General features: G+C 36.8%; 1 protein-coding gene across 1 annotated transcript in view; it reads left to right on the top strand.

The window, feature by feature from the left end:
- The first annotated feature begins 2116 nt into the window (after positions 1 to 2116).
- cygb2 (cytoglobin 2) overlaps positions 2117 to 19706 on the top strand; it is a 31504-nt gene continuing 13914 nt past the window's right edge. Inside the window, exon 1 of the mRNA XM_023263736.3 lies at positions 2117 to 2859. Within this exon, the coding sequence (XP_023119504.1) occupies positions 2666 to 2859 (194 nt within the window). The 5' untranslated portion in view covers positions 2117 to 2665. The remainder of the gene's footprint in view (positions 2860 to 19706) is intronic.

The raw sequence follows: 19706 nt of genomic DNA, 5'->3' as shown, positions 1-19706 counted from the left end.
TGGATCCGGAGAGTAGAAATTTAATTTATTTTCTCAGATGTTCGTTTAAGATTGATAAAAGCATCTTGCATTTAATTAAACCTGCTTGAAGTGTTGTTTTTTTTTTTTATCTGTCTGAGGCAGTAGAATACATAATGATGTCAAAGCTTGATGATAGAGCAGCTGTAATAAAATTTTAATAACAATAGATCAAAGGAAAGGAGCTGCTTACAGTGACAGAAACACAGAAAATCATAAGCCTGACTGACATTTTAGTGTCTCTCAGTTTATTGTTTTGGTTTTGTAGTCTGCGTTATTACTTTTTACATTTTCTCACCATCTTTAGCAAAAACATTTCAGTTTACATTAACTAATAAACAATATGACAAAAGAGTTACTGTCTCCACATGCATCAGACATGGAGCAACATCCAGCTGTAACTTCCAGTTCTAAAAATTTAAACCAAGTGCCAAAACCCGCAGTTCCTTGAATGTCCACTTGAGGCTGCATCAAAAGTGAGTAAATCCCTATAGAACCCAATGAAAAAATGTCCAACTTTACTGCAGAAATAAACATATACACAGCACAGTTTTGGTCTCTCCAGATAATTTCCCAATTCCTGATGACTGTTCAAGGGATATATATATATATATATATATATATATATATATATATATATATATATATATATATATATATATATATATATATATATATATAATATATATATATATACCCAGAAAATATGGCACTATGGGTGCAAGAAAAAGCATCTTAACATTGAAATACTGTAATGTTTTTTTTAAATTAAAATAGTCAAAAGAAGAGTAAATATCAATGATATTTTGCTGTTCTTAATAATTAAGTAAAAACTGAACAATTTGAATGGTCTCTCTTTGTAAAAGAATATATTACTATGTGTAAAAATCCAGATTTTTGATGTGGCCCTTATGTACACTTTTTTTTAGTCAACATGTAAATTAATGTTTTTTCTATGATTTTATTATCTTTAATTTAACAAAACTGTGAAAACCTGTAAAAATACACATTATAAAATGATTTGCCATGTTTTAATGTTTAATATGAATAATCTATGTTTCCGCAAGAATCTGTAATAATTTTCTTTTTCTGATTTAAAAAATGGTGTGATTCTACTGTTTTTTTTTGTTTTGGGTTTTTTTGCAAAATTTATAAAAATGTATATATAAAAAAGTAAAATTTATACTTTTTTCTTGGACCTTACTATTACTGTCTATAATTTACAAAACAGTGAAAACCTGTCAAATGACAGGTTAATTTTTTTTAACTGCATTTTTATTCTTAATATCCATAATTTGTCTATTGGCAGATATCGGTAAAATAACAGTATCTATTACTGATTTACATAAAGTAAAACCATTATTAGCAAACATTTTTTGTACTATTTATAAAAATGCACATTTTTGATGTCCACTTTATTTACAGGGTTGTTTGTTGGTGGTTAACATATAAATTAATACTTCTATCTTCAATAACAAAACAGGGAAATACATATGTACAGTACCAATCAAAAGTTTGGACACATCTTCTCATTCAATGGTTTTTAAAAAAATTATTTTATACATTGTAGATTAATACTGAAAACATCAAAACTATAAAAGAATAGATATGGAATTATGTTGTAAACAAAAAGTGTTAATCTTCAGTATTAATTAATACAATGTAGAAAATAATACAAATTAATAAAAAGCATTGAATGAGAAGGCGTGTCCAAACTTTTGGCTGGTAGTGTACATAGACACTGTATGTTGTTAACAACTGTTAAAAATAGTTCATTTTAAAAGTGTACTACAAACAATAATATTTATCTTTATTACAAGCATTCTGATGGTATTAAGAGTCGGTTAAATAAGCAGAGATATGTATTTGAGAACAATCTCAGTCTTGGATGTGTCAGTCTACCAGTGTGGATGATGTGGGGGGTGGCATCAGAGACCCTTCACTCTCTCTCTCTGTCTCTCTCTCTGTCTCTCTCTCTGTCTCTCTCTCTGTCTCTCTCTCTGTCTCTCTCTGTCTTTCTCTTCCTCCTCCTCTTTTTTTATCTCCTCCTTTCTCCTCCCTCCGTCTCTCTCTGTGTTTCCTCCCCACCCTGCTCTCATTCCTTCAGGTCCTCCACCGCCTCATCTCCTCCTCCAGCGGAGCGGCAGGATCAGAGAGGAGCAGCATCAGCATCACTGTCGAGCATCTCCCTCACTGGGAGGGAGAGGAGTGGAGAAAGGCGAGAGAGAGAGAGAGAGAGAGAGAGAGAGAGAGAGAGAGAGAGAGAGAGAGAGAGAGAGAGAGAGAGAGAGAGAGAGAGAGAGAGAGAGAGAGAGAGAGAGAGAGAGAACCAAACACTGAGAAGTTTTTAGTTGGAGGGAGGACCAGCAGGGGAGAGTTTGGAGTGAGAGAGCTCTGTGGGTGGCTGCAGGGGGGGACCGGGAGCTTCATTTCCCCCTCTTTCACTCTTGGCCGTGAGCTCCGTCTGCCTCCCTCCTCCTCCTCCTCCTCCTCCTCTTTCTCCTCTTCTCCGCTCCTCTTCTCACCCCGACTCTCCTCCCAGCTCCCGCCGTGGGGTCTCAGCTCTCCGTCTCCCTCCCCCCCCTCCCTCGCTCCCTACCTCCCCCGGGCCCTGCTGGGAGCCTCCGGGCTGCTGCGCCGCAGGAGGATGTCTCGCAGGGAGTCTCCGCCGCCGCCCTCGCCGCCTCCGCCGCTGCTGGGGTTGCAGAGAGGGGAGGTGCAGTGCGAGGAGCGTCCGGAGCGAGCCGAGCCTCTGTCCGACGCCGAGAGGGAGATCATCCAGGACTCGTGGGGACACGTCTACAAGAACTGCGAGGACGTGGGGGTGTCCGTGCTCATAAGGTGAGTTTTTTATGTCAAAAATCCCACGCCCGTGTCAGTTTGCGCAAACTTCAGGTCAGTGAGCTGAAAGAGGTTCCTCACTTTAAGGTTTGTGTGGGTTTTTTTTTGCTGGATGTGCTTCATGCTTGTAGTGAACAACAGTCTGGTGCATTGTTAATATTTAGTAACTGAGAAGTAAAGTAATTGGATCTGCTGCTCAGTTGTTCTTTGCCTTCATTTGCATCAAAAAACTCACATTAAGACAAGGAAAGACAGCTTTTCTCAGTAGAATCAGCGTATTTGTGGCTGCATCCGGCAAAAATCTTTACTGTAAGGGACACGTAAACTTCTCCTGAATTGAAAATGGAAATCAAAGTCACAATAAATGTTCAAATTACAGCTGATCTCAATGTGACAGATGACTCTTGCTTTGAATAAGGTCTTATTTCCTTTGGCATATGGTGATCATGTGTACCAAAGTGGTGAAAACTGGCAAAAATACAAAGAAATATGAGTCAGTTCTCTGTGGGTTTGTTGTAAACTGATGTAGCTTCAGTTTCACAGGACTAAAAATCCAAGTAAACGGTGTTTAAAATAATGCACAGTTTTAGTTTCTTTCAAGGAATTTCAATCAGAAATGTACACTACCTTTATAAGTAGCGAGGAGTTACTTAATTTTTTGGGAGGAGTGTGGTTATTTGCATTATAGGTTGTGATTTGTACACATTTATGTAAAAGAAATCCAGCATGATATTAATATTCTGGTATAGGGCTGGGAAAAAACTGATGTGGTTTTATGTAATATATATTGTGAAATGAGAAAATATGAATGTCTTAAATAACTCTGCAAAGAATTTATTATTCTTGAATGATTGTAGTGGGTTTTTTTTGTTTTTTTTTACAGTTTTTCTCAGTCGCTTTGGTACATTTCTCAAATCATCCTCAACATTTTCAAAACAGTAAGTGCATTTCTCAAAACAGTTCGTACAAATTGCAAAACACCATGGATTAACTGCAAAAGCCAGTCTCTTGCTCAAAATCCTTAGTTCATCTCTCAAAAGTAAGTATCTGTGTCAATGAACACGTCAGTGTCATCAGAATGACAAGTCCTTGTGTCATTGTGTGGATAAGACAGTCAAATTGCTGAGTCATGTTGTCATTATAACAATGTTCTCTGGAGGGATGTTCTGATGTAAACTATGGCTAAAGTTTTGATGACAATTATTGTAAATTGTAAGTTACACCTTAGTGTATGTGGGAGATTGATTGCCAGAGAATGGACAAGATTCACATTTACACTTTTACTGTTTGTATAGTAATTTTTGACAGACCACGTCATGTGATACAGAATATAAAACAGCGCTGCATGACACAAAGAAAAAAACAAAAAACAAAAGTAGAAATGTGAACATAGGACAGTCTCCTGAGGGAAAACTGTACATGCAGTGCTGTAGGAATTCCAGTGCCGTCGTTCTACACCTCCTGATGTTCCTGTCTGTTGGGTCACAAATTCTCATCCACATCACGAATATCTTCTCTTGTGTCTTTGAGTGATTTCAGAAAACCCCAACCCTTCACACATTTCCTGATGTTAGAGAAAGTCAAGATTCACTTGGGAGCAATTTACCAATTCAGGATAGATTTAGAAAAAAAATATCCTTGACATATTATGACAACTTGTTCAACCATTTTGCATGTAAAGACTTACGCGATGAACTAATGCCTAAATGTTGTGGAGGGTGAGACTATTCAACAGAGACCCATTATAATACATTTTGCTCAACATGACATAAGCAATTGATAATGTAGGAAACAGCAGAGAACTGTACATAATCATTTACATGGATGTACCAAAGCATTTGCAACTTGTTCAAAGAAATGACAAACTGCTTTTTTGATCTGCACAAGTGACACAATGATGTGAAGATTGAACAAGTAGTTTTGAGAATTTCAATTCTGATCTGAGAAATGTACCAAAGCGACTGAGAATAACCGTAAGTGTGAGGGTGTGTTTGCATCAATAGGCTGAAAAAAAAAACCCATTTGGAACCTTCCTCATATGGTGTAAAACTGGCGGATAGATCTAGAAATAGTTTATTGCTTTTGGTGACATTCATGTCTGGTTTTGTTCTCTTTAAAAGGTCAAACAAATCAGCTGTGTTGCCTTGTGTGGTAGCAACAATTGCTAGACGCCACTGAGTACCTGTTTTTGGTCAACGTCATCCTTTCTGTTGCTGAAATGTTTCTCTCCTGTTGTGCTGCTGTCCTCTGTTCTGCTCACATGTGGATCCTAAATGTCAACAAACTCTTTGTCTTGTAGATAAAGTAAATAAAAATATCCAAAGCCCTTAATTTGGAGTAAATGATCAGACAGGCTTCTCTTGTAGATCAGTCATGGAAAATTTATTTTCTTTTTGACAAGCATGATGCGTTTGAGTTCACTTGTCTTACTTCATCTTCCTACGATGTGACGATGCTGAAACAATATATTGTGCAGCTCTAATGCAGCATCAGTAATCTAAAGGTGACAGTCGTGTTAAAATGTTTTACTGCCAGTAAAGTTTCCTAAGAGCCCTTAAAACATATTTTCTAATTCGTCTTCTTTTCATCATTTTCTGAAAAAATTAAAATAGTTTGAATCATTTCTTGGAAAATTTTCAGTTTTTTTTTCATGAAGTGGGCGGAGCTCACTGAAAAAGATGATGTCACGTATTGCTGTGCACCAATCAGGATTTTGCAACGTTTCAAAATGGCAGTACACTGTAAAAAATACAGTTTCACTCACCAACAACAAAAACAAAACACAGCAATTTGCATAAGGGATGCTGATATTTGAGAGTTTTCTTTACCAATAATTGGCAACCTTTTCAGTCAATAGTAAATTAATTAACAACACAAAATAAACTAACTGGACATAATTCAGTGTCCTGGTATAGTTATTTTGAAGGCTGCAGTCAATACGGTGTTTAAAAGGAAGATGCTTCGCCTAGTGGCACATCTAAGTACTGCAGCTGATCTACAAGTGACTTTAGTAAATACTTAAAGGTGTTTTTCCTGAACTTTTTTAGTCATAAATATTTAAAATGACAGAGAATCAGTTTTTTGGAGAGCTTTCATATTTGGTTCAGTGCATTCCAGATGGATTGACCTCTTCACCAGCTCCACAGCTTACAGTGTTTTAAGAGTCCATGTTCATATTTGTCAAGAAAACTGGGGCACAGGCCTTAATCTAGAGGTGACATTCCCTTCTAAACCCAAGTTAAATGATGTGTCAGCATAGTGAGGCTCAAAAAGTCTTCTTACTGTAATGATTAGAAAAGAATATTACATTAGAAAATTGCAAAAAGAGCATTCCAATCATATCCTGAAGTGAATCAATCAAAACTGGACCCTTATGTTTTGTAAATCAAGCAGTCAATTATTCAACAGAAAGCTCAGCCAAAGTGGCACTATTGTGTCATGGTGTGTCCAAGAGGCCTGATTAAACTTGAAAAACCTTCTCAGCATATTTATCCAATGAACACAATGGGTTGGTCAGTGTCTTCACTGAGCATCTCTTTTCATAGGACTTTTCATATCAATCTTCTTTTACAGGTTTGCTTTCTAGTTAGAAACGTGTGTGGTTGGCTTACTATGTATAGAATCACTGTTCAGTGTAGAGTCGTTTCACAGTGTTTGAGCAGATTCACAGGTAAGCTGGTGTGCTTGAGCTACAGCCAGTGGTGGAGGGGTGGGTGGAGAAAGACATAGAGACCATTTATACTCATAGATTCATGCAGAGAAGAGGTAGCAAAGATGTAGAGTTAAATCTAAGCCATTTTAAGACATGAAAAGATTATTGTCATCAAAAAACTTGTAAATATGTAATTTTGATTGATTTGATGGTTTAATCGATGACTCAGGAGGAACTTAAAACATACTTCAGTGGCTATATTATATTAGACTGCACTGTAAAAAATGGACATTTTATTTTTTTAAAACAGTTTTAAATGAGATTTTTTTTACAGTGATTTACAGTCTTCTATCATTACATTAATCACACCAACTTCAACCGTCTTTACCCTCCACTTCAGCATAATCCTTTTTTAGCTTCTCACTAATTTTTTCCGAAAGGTAATCTGTTATTATCCAACCAATTTGAACTCCTGGTCATAAGCCTTCTTTACATTAACTGTAAAACACAACACAAACCCAGAGTGAGAATTCAGCACATCTTCCCAATAGAGAGCAGCCTAACAGCAGCTGAAACATTTATTTTTCCGCTGATATCATGTCTTTTCACTTGTCACAGTGCAGCATTGATGCAGGAGAGTGTGTTTAAGTGCATGACCTCATCAAATGACATCAGTACATTGGTTTCCATTCATATGTAATCCAGATTTGAACAGCACTTGTAGATAATATGCGATAGAAAGTGTGACTTATTATTCTGAACTTGAAAATGTGCAAAAAAATAAAAAATACCTGTTCAGTCCATTTTGAGAACAGAATTATGAACAGAATAATGCTTTTCTGTTGCCACATGTTGAACATTTTTGGAGAATAATGACAGAAGCATGAATAGAAAACCCTCATTAAGCCAGCAGAGATGAACAGCCACCTGAAGTGTTTTCATCACTCCAGTCTTCACTCTTAAATTTAACATCTGACAGTATGAGAAACGTCCTCAGAAAGCGGTCAGGTTCCTGCAAAAACCGATTAATGTCCCCACAACACCAATACAACTACACCGTCATACATGCACTGTATGTTCTGCACTTGTTCCCTCAGCCTCTCGCCAATAACTGAGCTGTGACAAGTGCAGCAGAGGAGGGAACATCGCATTCCTCAGCTGCGGATGAAGGACGCCATCGTCCACTTCTTCTCACACTCTGACTTCATCCTTGCGGCGGTGGATGTTTAGAATTTCTAGCTTGTGCATTTACAGTTTGTGCCACACATATTTGAACTTGCAGCACTGTGTGTTTATTATTTTTCACAACTGTTGCTACTGCATTGTCAAGTTGTCAAAAAATACCTATAAACATGAAAACATTTTTCCAGAAGTGTAATCTCCTGCAGACAGTAAGTCTCTGTAAAGTTTCACTGCAAACCCGAAGCACAATTAGATGTTACACAGCTTGACTGTGTTTCTCCTGCTTCTTTTCATGATTTTTTTTGTGCATATCAAAGAATAAAGACGTGATTTGTTTGACTGTCCTCAGCTAAACTGTCTCAGTGTTACATTAAGGAAGCCTTTCAGGGCTTGTTAAAATGGACAGCGAGTTGTAGCCTTGGAGGCTGATGTGGGTGAGAAAAACTGATTTTCGGTGTGGGGTGACGAGAATCCTCGAGGCATAAAGTAGAAGGGCCAGAGAGCATCTTTTGTATGTGAGTGTGTGTCTTGAGCTCTTGTCTGTGGTTGACAGCTACAAGCTTTGGCACTTAAATGCCTCCCTGCATGCTTCTGTATCAGTCCTCTGTCACTCCTTTGAGTTTCTTACATTTTTCTTTTTTTTCTTCTAATTTTACCTCCTTTGAAGAAAAGGTGTCAGTGATGTCAAAGCTACCATTACAGATCCAGGTTCACTCTGGTCTTGATACATATTGACACTTTGGAGTTTCTCGTAGCTAAGAAACAGCAGAGCGAACATAACGTCTCCAGAGTGGCACATAGATGGTGACAGAATGTAGTCAACTAGGGCTGCATCTAGTGACTATTTTCACTACAGCATTAACTATACAAATAGCAGACCATGAACCGTCACCAGCTTTGGCCTGCATTTTTAAGACCTGCAAATCCTCACTGAGCTTTAGAATTTCTACTAACTAACATTCAGCCCTCAGTAATTCTATTGTTTCCCCAGAGAGAGAAAAAATAAAGAAAGTTACACATTTTGGGAAATTCATTTCAGAGTTAATGAGAGGATGGATTTCACTCATCTCTCCAAAACTACTAGATAAAATTACATGTTGATCCTATAAAAAAAAACAGAGCAAAACTGTGAATAATGTCCACATTAAATTTTTTAAAAATTGTGAATAAATCAGTAAATAATTTTTTTTACAAAGTTTGATTGCAAAATTGCAATTTTTTTGAATGTATTTAAATTTGTAAAAAAAAAAAAAAGTATCATTTTTAAGATGTTAATTTATTTAGAGATTTTTATTCTTTTGTTAAATTACGGATGATATCTAGTAAAATCCGAGACCAAAAATATTAATTTACATGTTAAATGTTACAATGTTAAAACTGTACATAATGTCTACATAAATAATCTGTATTTCTACAAATAGCAATTAGTTCTTTTACAATGTGTGACCACAACATGACACTGTTTTACTGTATTTGAATCATGCCAGTTATGTCTCACACATAGTGTCACACATTTAGCAGCACCTGTAAGGCTAATTTTTTGGGTCTTGTAAATTTTATCCATATAAAATCTAAAATCTGTAAAACATAGAAAGTAAAAAAATCCATGTGGTTCTTGCTTGAGGTATTTAAACCTGGATGGATTTAAGCTTTATGTCTTCAATGTCTCGAAGGACTGAGATCATTATATTTGGTTGACCGGACATTTTAAATGACTTTGTCTTCACCAGATCAATTTAATTTTTTGTTAAAAACTTTGGAGTGATCTTCAACAGTTCCTTCAAAATTTCAGATTAGTGGTCAAAATCAACTTTTTTCTGCTTTTAGCGAAGGCCAAGGCCCATTTGTGCCACAAAGTTACTCAAGCCTTTCTGACCATGAGGTTAGATTATTGTAATTCTCTGTATGTGGGTGTAGAGCAGTTGTCTCTTCAGCTGGTATAAATATGCGTCTGCTTGTCTTTTAACAACAAAGTGTGATCACATAACACCAGCACTGACCTCCATACACTGGTTTCCTGTTGGTTTTACGATTCTTTATTTGTTTGTAAGGTTTTATGGATTGGCGCCACCTTATTTAGCAGAACTCTTACATTATCACACTCCGGTTAGAGCACCGAGGTCAACCAACCAGATCTTGGATATTCCAAGATGTAGGTACAAAAATAGAGGCGATCGAGTCTTCACAGTGGCTGCTCTTAATCTCTGGAACAGTTTGTCTTTCCATGTGAGAACTGCTCAGACTTTACAAACTTTTAAGCCGCTGCAAAACACCCACCTCCTCTCTTTGGCATCCAGTAGAGCTTGACACTCTGACTTTATTCCATCTTTTGTCTTTCATTATTTTATTGCTGCTTTACTCTAGTCATTGCATTTTATTGTGTCTTGTAGTTTACTCATTTAATTGCACACCACTTGTTAAAATGGTTTGGTTTTCAAATGTGCTTTTTGAATAAGTGTGACTTAATAGGAAAGCTGATGTGTAAAAACTTCAGGGTTTTGTTTATGGCAGTAAAGCATCACTCTGGCTGCCAGGAAGTTAAATAACCTCTGGATAGGTTTTGCTAAAGATGTGAATTGTGCAATAGGGCCGGCCTGTTAGGTTCTTTTGGTGAATAAGCAATTTTAAAGACAATTGTTCCATCAGAACAGTTTGTTTTTTTGCAGGGGCACTGATGCTGCATCCTGGGCTTAGCACTGCCTAAGATGATTGTGATTGTTTTTTTTTTTTAACCCCTCCTATAGCAGAATGGTGATGAGGTGCATCCACAGCTCTGTGCAAACAGATGCTATGCGAGACTAATGCTAAGCTAACTGCTACTGGCTGTAGTTTCATATTTGACAGACAGACTCAGAGTGGTGTTGATGTTCTCTTGCAAAAGAGTACATATGAATGCATTCTTGAAGGGGGTCTGAGTATTAAAGTATAATCTGTTTTTCATGAAATACAAAAAACAAACACAAAAAAATAGAAAACAGGCCAATTTCCCCATTTTGCCAGTGCAAATTGGAAAAAAACTGTTTTTGTTTTTAATATTTGATGGGAAAACGGATTTTACTTTAGTTACTGAGACCAAACTATCAATATACTTTTAAATTCCTTTTGTCCTACTGCATTTTACCTCCTTAAACAGATTCGGTATAGGTCCATCTGAATAGAGTAGCTGTAGTCTGAACTGTCACTGAAATATAAAATGCTCCTTTAAGATGCATTTTCAAATAGATTTTTGCACAAAGCACTTTTGTAATGTAGAATACAATCTTTTTTTTTGGATATCCATTTTGATTTCCAAATGTTTCCCCTGGTTGTTGGCTTTTTGTTTCCATCTGTTGCAGAGTTCTTCTGTAAAATGTCAGAATGCAGTATAATGAAAATCACAATACCCCAGTGTGATGCCTGAAGATTACTTATTGTATTTATACCTACGTTACATAGAAAAGATCTACTATTCCTCCAAGTCTTGAGATTTTTGCGTGCAAAAGCTTTAAATGTTCAATAAATCTGAAGTGTTTGTGTTAGTTCCTCACTTCATTGTACATTTTCATGCTTCCACCTCTGTGTGAAGCACAAAGCGTGTAATTATCAACAGTTGGCATGCAGTTTGTATCCTGAGGCTGGCAATGGGTCAAAGTTCTATGTGGTTGAGATCTTAAAGTTGAGAGCATTTCACAGCATCTCCCATGAGACGAGAACTCCCACTTACATTTTCATGTCGATCCATCTGGATGGATGCAAGGAGGGAAGAGACTGCTACAAAAACCCTCAGCTGATCTCACCAATGCGTACAAATGCAATTGCACCAAAGAGTGAGAACACCCCAGGCGATGGCAGAACACTGTGCATATGGCAGCTTTGTGACTACGTTCAAACCCTGCATGCTTTGATTCATGGGCTATTGCTGTAGCAACGGTGCTAATGGGAGGAATCAAGCACATTTTCATTCTCAAGTGGAGGAATTTCAAACCAGTCTCACGTGATTTATTGCAGGTATTTTGTACTGTATGTGTAAGAACAATAGCTGAGCAAAATGAACAAATATTTGTATTTAACTTCTCTGCTCAATGCAAGGAGAGAGTTTTTTTTAAAAAGTTATACAGGTTCTTTCCCTACATACCATGTTGAGAAAAGGAAGAATCTACAGCCATGCTAACATATCTGTGAGGCTGACTTACCATCCTTGGCTATTTTCTATTCATGTTTTAGCGTGGTAACAATTGCTAATTAACGTGAAGCACAAAGTACACCTGTACTACACATGAGGATGACATTGACTTTGTAGGTGAATGGTTAAAACACGCAGCAAAGTTTTACAATTTTACCCTGGTGATGTTGCTAAAGGAAAAGTCAGGGGATCCAAGGTTCGTCCTCTGAGGACCATGAGTGTCTACTCCAAATTTCATGGCAATTAATTTAATGTTTTGTAAGATATTTCACTCAGGACTAACAATGTGCTGTTGGTGTTAGAGAAAAAGTCAGGAAATCGCCAAATTTATCTGAATTCATCCTGTAAGTGTATGTGCAGTGGTGGAAAACAGTTTTCTGACACCCCCATACATATGCATGTATACTGCATTAGCAATCACTCTTAGATGCACTCTTCAAGTGCAGTTTCTTTTAGTACAATCACAGCCATAATACTAAATACATTTTTAAAAAGCCATTAAAAACTTAAAATTCATTGGTTCCATAAAAATAAAAAAATTTAAGTATTGGGTCATTTTGCTAGAATTTAGTTTTATTAGTTTTTCTTGTAAACAATAAACAAAAAATATCATTTGTATTTGTTGGTATCTGTCTATTGCAGCCGCACCTTTTAAACACAAAAAAGATTTTTCCACAAATATTTCATAGTATTTGAGATTGTGTAAAATTTTAAGGGTGTCCGAAAACTTTTTTCCACCATTGTATGTTTTATGGAGATTTATTCAATAGTTCTGATTTTTACTGATAAACGACTGATTGGTTTGTGGATTTTATTTGTTCTAACTTTTGACATTGTTGGTAGATCTTCTAAAATCAGGACAAGATGTGATATTTTTTTAGTTTGTCTGTAAAAAAGCAGTTAGTCGAGGAGTTTGCCTTGTGAAAAAGACGTCTTTGAAGTTTCAGCGGTGTAGTTCTTCAAAGAATTACAGAAACACTTCCGATTTAATCAAAGTGCGATTAACAAGTGCCACTAATGGTGCTGCTTGTCTTTGATGACTTCATTTAAATGCAGAGGCAGGTGTGCGAATGTCTTCAGAGCTCTCTAAAGTACTAAATGCCAGTTCTGTGCTCACACAGGGACTAAATGTCTCTTACCATGCCTTGAGATGCATGCAGTTTTACAGACATATCTGAAAACTAGTGTAGTTCACCATGTTTTTTTTTATTCATACGCACCTCTTTATGAAGAAAATATTCTGTACACAGCCCATCCTACAAGTGCATAATTAGTTTAGAGATAATTAGTAAATACTAAATGAGAGACAATGCCTTTGGTCGGGGAGTAATGATGGAAACCCAAGCCAAGAAATGTAACATGTGATGCATGTTTGTGTATTACGCTTTGTTCAGACGGCACTAAATCGGACTGTTTTCACAAAACCAAGAGTCTGCAGTGTTATTTGCATGTGATCAGATCGGATCCAGATCGCAGACTTTATAAAGACGGAAGAATTCTCTATGGCATTAAGCATAAATTTTCTAAACAGCTGCTTTCAAGCTCGGTGTTGTGGCTCAGGCCGTTGCTGTTGTGGACCATGCAGATGTCTCTGGACTGTGTTATGAGTGCACTGAGCTGTCACTCAAAACCAGACACAGCCTTTCTGATTAATTTAATGTTCACTGAAAAGAACCCCACCTCCAAATATGGTTTGAATTGAGATAAAATTTGCATTTCATGGGATGTTTTGCTGTCCAGACTTTCTAAAACCAATGTGGACACAATTTGAATATGCCGAAGAAACAAATTTGGACTGACAGTCCAGTTCTCAGGCCTGCTGCGCGTTTTACACATCAGTTTGATCCTTCAAGGTCTACACTGATTGGTCGTCATTATGTACGATGAGCCCATTCACCTAAACACCACGTGCTGTATCAAATAGCTGTCTTTATATGCTGATATTTTCTTATACGAGACTATGACAGTGTGAGCCATGGGTTGTTCATATTGTCATAAAAGTAAAATGAAAGCTTGCAGCAGCTCCGTAGCTAATCCGTGAATTATGCTGACACAGGATGAAGCCTGTAGGTGTTCTGACAGACTCCAAGCTTGGTTTTATTTACATATAAATTAAGTGAAGTTCACAACTCAGCAAAAGTTCTGTTTTTTTTTTCTCCTGCGGTTTCCTATATCAAATTATGGGCTTCTTCTTCTTCTTCTTCATTATTATTATTATTATTATTATTATTATTATTATTATGTCTCCAGCACGAATACATCACCCCACCCTCCACATAATCGCTTTACGCTCATGTCACTACATAAACTCTTTCCCACGGTAGCACTGAAGGTAAATCGAGAGACAAAGAATCATCCAAGATGAACATAATTTCTGGGTGAATAATGTACAGGACAAAACAAGCATAAATATACCAAGTTTGAATCACAGAAGGTTCACCTGTTAATTGCAGATAAGACAAAGTTTCAGCTGAAACAACCAGGCACTAAAACACACATGAGACAGTGCACATTGCAAAAAATAAAAATTAAAAAAAATGTTTTTAAGCAGTTTGTAACTGTAATAAAATCAAAAATATAAAAATCAATTCGCTGTTATTTTACTGATTTTCTCACTTCTGTTAAATTATAGATAACAACTTATAAAATTACAGGAAAAGGTATTAATACACATGAAAAAAAGACCAAAACTGTAAATATCACCCACATTACACATTGTATTTTATACAACTAAGAACATGCAGTTTTGTTGTATTTAAATCAGTTAAAAAGATCTTTTTTTCAGTTTTTCCAGTTTTCAACATTAGAGAATTCCACTTTTTTAACGGAATTTTTCTGAAACACTTGTTGCAAGATTTTCACCATAGTTTACAGATTTATTTTAGTTTATTTCAAAAATATAGTGTAGACTGCATCATTTCACACTTAGAGGCATTTTGATTGTTGGACTCTTAAGGTGAAGTTGCTGTGCAGCATATAGTGATGTATCAATTATTTGCTCTTACAGAGAACAGAAAAGTACAAAACTACAGTTTTTATTACAAAGTATTCAACAAAGGTTGCTATTCATTTTGCCTTTTTCAGTATTTTCAAGCTCCTCCAAAGTCATTGATTAAGCCCCTAAAAATTACATACAGTGCCTGGCCAAAAAAAAAGTCACACACTCTAATATTTTGTTGGACCACCTTTGGTTTTGAGTGTGGCACACATTTACTGTGACATCGTTTCGATAAGCTTCTGCAAAGTCACAGTATTTATTTCTGTCCAGAGTTGCATTCATTTTCTACCAAGATCTTATATTGATGATAGGAGAGTCAGACCGCTGCACACAGTCTTCCTCAGCACATCCCAAAGATTCTCAATGGGGCTGAGGTCTGGACGCCGTGGAGGACAATCCATGGTGAAAATGATGTCTGATGCTCCCTGAACCACTCTTTCACAATGTGAGCCCCATGAATTCTTGCATCGTCATCTTGGAACATGTCCATGCTATCAGGGAAGAAAAAGTCCACTGATGGAAAGACCTGGTCATTCAGTATATTCAGGTAGTCAGCTGACCTCATTCTTTGGGAAAATAACGTTGCTGAACCTGACCAACCCCAGATCATAACCCTAACCCCCACAGACTGGTAGGCACTAGACATGATGAGTGCATCACTTCATCTGCCTCCGTTCTTAACCTGATGCACCCATCACTTTGGAATAGACTCTGGACTTATCAGACCACATGACCTTATTCCACTGCTCCAGTGTCGAATCTTTATGCTACCTAGGAAACTGAAGCCTTTTTTTTCTCAGTAGCCTCACTGATCAGTGGTTTTCTTAGGACTATAAGACTGTTTAGTCCCAATCCTTTGAATTCCCTTTGCATTGTGTGTGGAATTGCTCTTACTTTCACTATTTAACATAGCTGCGAGTTCTACTGTTGATTTCTAACGATCATGTAAGAGTTTGTTCCGACCACATTTGTTCCTCAAAGATGATGGTTCTCCACTATCCTTCAGGTTTTAATAATGCGTTGGATGGTTCTTAACGTGATTTGAGTAGTTTCAGAAATCTCTTTAGTTGTTTTCTTTGCTTGATGCAGGCCAATAATTTGACCCTTCTGAGACAGATTAACATCCTTTCCATGACCACAGGATATGTCTTCCAACATGGTTGTTTAAGAAATGAGAAGCTCCTCACTGCATCAGCTAGGATTAAATAAGTTGTTGCAGCTGAGACATATTCATCACTGTGGTAATTTTTCAATGGAAGGCTCTTACCTATTTGCTTAGTTAAATCCAGGTGGTGACTTTTTTTTTTGGCCAGGCAGTGTATTTAAAATTATAAAACAGTATTTGGACACGTTAACCCTTCAATATCAAAAATCATTCAAGTGTTCCCCATCGTTAGACTTAACTTTACAGAATGATAAAAAAAAGACATTCCTTCACTAAAACATCAGGTTTTTCTCTGGCTGGTGATGTGCCCATAATGCCACATTGTCTTTGCATGCACTGTAAGACCATGTCTTGGCTTCAAAAGATTAAACATTTATCTGTCTAACACAAGAGGACAAGAAACTTTTTTTCTTCGGAGAAAACATTGAAGGACAGCCCTGTTTTCTTAAAGCGCTGCAGTTAAATTTCATGTTTGTCTAAGCTGAACAAGAGCTACTAGACAGTCTGAATTGTTCTTGTCGCCAAGGAAAGGAGTGTGTATGTATCGTGACAGCTGGTAGAGGCGAGTTAGAAGCGCTACAGGCGAGCCGAGTCTTTGTAAGCATAGCATGACATCGGATCTGGGGGATGTGGATGTAGTGTAGCAGGGCTGCCGAGGGCCAAACTCCAACAGGGAAATAACTGTACGAGCAATTCTAGTTAGCTGCAGCCTTGACAGGATTTAAAGTGGGTCAGAGCAGAAGTGTGTACGCACATATAAATCCATCTGCTTCAGTGCGTTTGTCTGTAAATTTCAAAAGCTCTGTGTTCACAACTAGACTTTGCACAGTCAGTGAAAACCAGCAATACTTAATCTGTCAGATTTCTCATGGACCCCCTCAGCTAAGCTTGTGGAATCTTCATTGTTGCTCTGCTACTCAGTCTTTCTCTCGGCGAGCCACTGTGAGCCCACAGACAGCTGTGATGAAAACTGTCAAAGCCCGAATCAAAACAAATCTTCGTAACTGGAATCCCACAAGATAATTTACATTTTCTTTGTTTATCTCTCTGCTTACATCCACCACGGAGGTTGAAGAGTGGAATTTACTACATCTGCACCTAAAATAGCTCACACTGGGCAGACCTCAAACGCAATCCAGACACATTAGAGAAAATTGTTTTGTTCCACGCAGGTCTCAGGTTTGAAAATCTCTGAGGTAAAGCTTGGACTGGAAATGTTTTGTTGGCCACAGCTGAAACTGAGTCTCATGTTTGTTAGAGGTTTAGGACAGACAGCATATATGTAGTAATGAGAAGGAGATACTAGTCATTTGGTTGGTCCATTACTTTGGCCCAGACTGAAATGTCTCACAATTGGATGAATTTCCTTGAAACGGATATTAATACAGAATACAGAAATCTGATACTTTTGGTGATCCTCAAGAGATTTAATCTGATAGCATTATCAGTGCATATGTGTCTAGTTCTTTGGTTCATGACCAAATACATGCATGACGTCCCCTTAAGCCCTGGCATTGTGAGCATGTTAGCATCTTCTGGGGCTGTAAAATAAAGCAGCAATGTGTCAAAACTGCAGTTTTTCAAATGGCCACTTGAGGCTAGAACCCCAAAACGGCCAACTTTACAGCAGCGATAGATGCGTTTACAGCTTGGTAAACCTGTTTTTGTCTCTATAGCTCATTTTCCCATTCATGACAACTTTATGGGGTAACTTTTTACATAACTACCTTATCTAGATTGTATGAAGACTTGAAGTGATGCATAATTAATGTTGTGGCTGACAGTCATACCTCAGCTCCACCTCTTTATTTGTAGATTGGGAATTTTGTATTTTTTACATCAAAAAGCTTTTAAAACACATCTGAAAAATCATCTTAATTTCACAATTTTTTATTTCATAGATAAAATTTTCAAATTGATATATATATATATTTTAAAAATCTCTTTTACTATTTATGAGATAGGCATCAATTTTGTGAATGTATTTTTTGGCACCCCAATTTTATTTTATCTTTTTAAACAACTTTATTTCAGTTTTTTGAAAGACACTGATAAATTAAGTTGTCTAATCAGAAAACACCTCTAGAGAACCTCAACAGACGATAATGTGTGTCGTTTCATTTTGACATTGGATGTAATCGAAGCCCTTTCAAGTCTTGGACCTTGTTGTGCAAATGAGTCTTATGTCTGATTTCTATTTTGTCTCATTTCTATACATAAGTCTGGAATGAAATCTTAGAACACAACAATCACTTTCAACTGCTGTCAGATTTAAGTAAAGATCGGAGAAGTTTAATCCATAGAAGCAGAGAGATAAAATACATGTCTGCTGCTCTCAGCTGTGACGGTTAATTAAAACTTGATTTGTTACCATTCATGCAAGAAGAAAAGCTATTATTCCTTACCTTTCTGTAAATTTCAGTAAAGGAACATTATCCTAACATGAGTAGGTCATTAAGGAATCCAACAACACAATACAGACATTTCTAATCTGCCTAATATTTTGATTCCAGTAGGTGTCTTTCAGTTTGGTTCACTCGCATTCACGGCGCGAGACAGGCTTGAAAATTAAACACCACCTTTCAGCACACCTGCATCCAATGACGCTCAAAGAATCTGATCAATCCGAGCTGCAGGGTCTCATCAGCGTTTCTGCCCTGTAAAGGTTTCTTCTGGGAGCTTCCTGCCACACTGCTATTGCTGCTGCTGCAGAGAAGAATTACTCACTTTACAGGCAGGAAAAAGCATGTGAGTAGTTGCTCTGCACCTCAGTCAAAACCTACTCAGAGAGACTGATTCAAATTTTTGGTGCACAGAGAATGTAAAGGATTCAGGAAATTGTTCGCAGGTTGACTTCAGGTGGCATCTTGGTCGCAAGTGAGATGAAAAAAGCAAGATAATCATTTTTTAGCCTTAGGCCATTCATTTTTTTCAGGTATGTTGCATGTGCAGTTCTCGCAATGATAGATTTTTACTGGCTTTATTGCAGGTGTCTGATGAGATTTGTCCCATTTAAAATTAATAGCTGTCGTCTTGTTCGGTTTATTGCCAAAAACAATTAAAAAATAAATAATTACAACAATGTGAAGTCAAAATGTTTTTCTCTGCTCTTTGTATTCAGGATAATGAATCTGGTTTTCTTTGTTTGTTTGTTATATTCTTACTTTTAAAAAACTTTTTATTGCAAAAATGCAATATACAAGCAGAAAATTATATAAAGCAGAAATATTTCTCTCTCCTTTTCTCAGGTCATCTTCACTGCAAACTGGTAAAGAAAATAAGAACATGTTAGTTAGATTGCGGTGCATTTCACCTGAGATGTTGGGATTCAAATTTTATTTGATGGTAAGCAAAAAAGATAGTAGATTACCTCAAGCCTCTTTTTGAATGGTTTTTATTTTGTGTTGTTTTCATAGAAGAAACTGAGAGGAAGCATGGCGCTACAGACGGGGTAAAGCAAGCCACAAAACTTTTTTTTCTTCGTGGAAGATCAAAACTGCTTAAATTAAAACAAATCTCCTCGAGATGCTCAGTGATGAAAAATATGAGCAAATATCACATTAAAGATTTGAAAGTTTTTTTAAGCAAAAAAAACCAAACACAATATTTCCAATTGGAATCATAATGAAATAAAACGTTTCTGTATATAGATATTTCATTAATTGTTCTTAAATTTTGCCTCTATTTT

The sequence above is a fragment of the Amphiprion ocellaris genome, chromosome 4 (genome assembly GCF_022539595.1).
Source record: "Amphiprion ocellaris isolate individual 3 ecotype Okinawa chromosome 4, ASM2253959v1, whole genome shotgun sequence".
Classification (NCBI taxonomy): domain Eukaryota; kingdom Metazoa; phylum Chordata; class Actinopteri; family Pomacentridae; genus Amphiprion; species Amphiprion ocellaris.
This window is presented reverse-complemented; position numbering and strand designations above follow the sequence as displayed.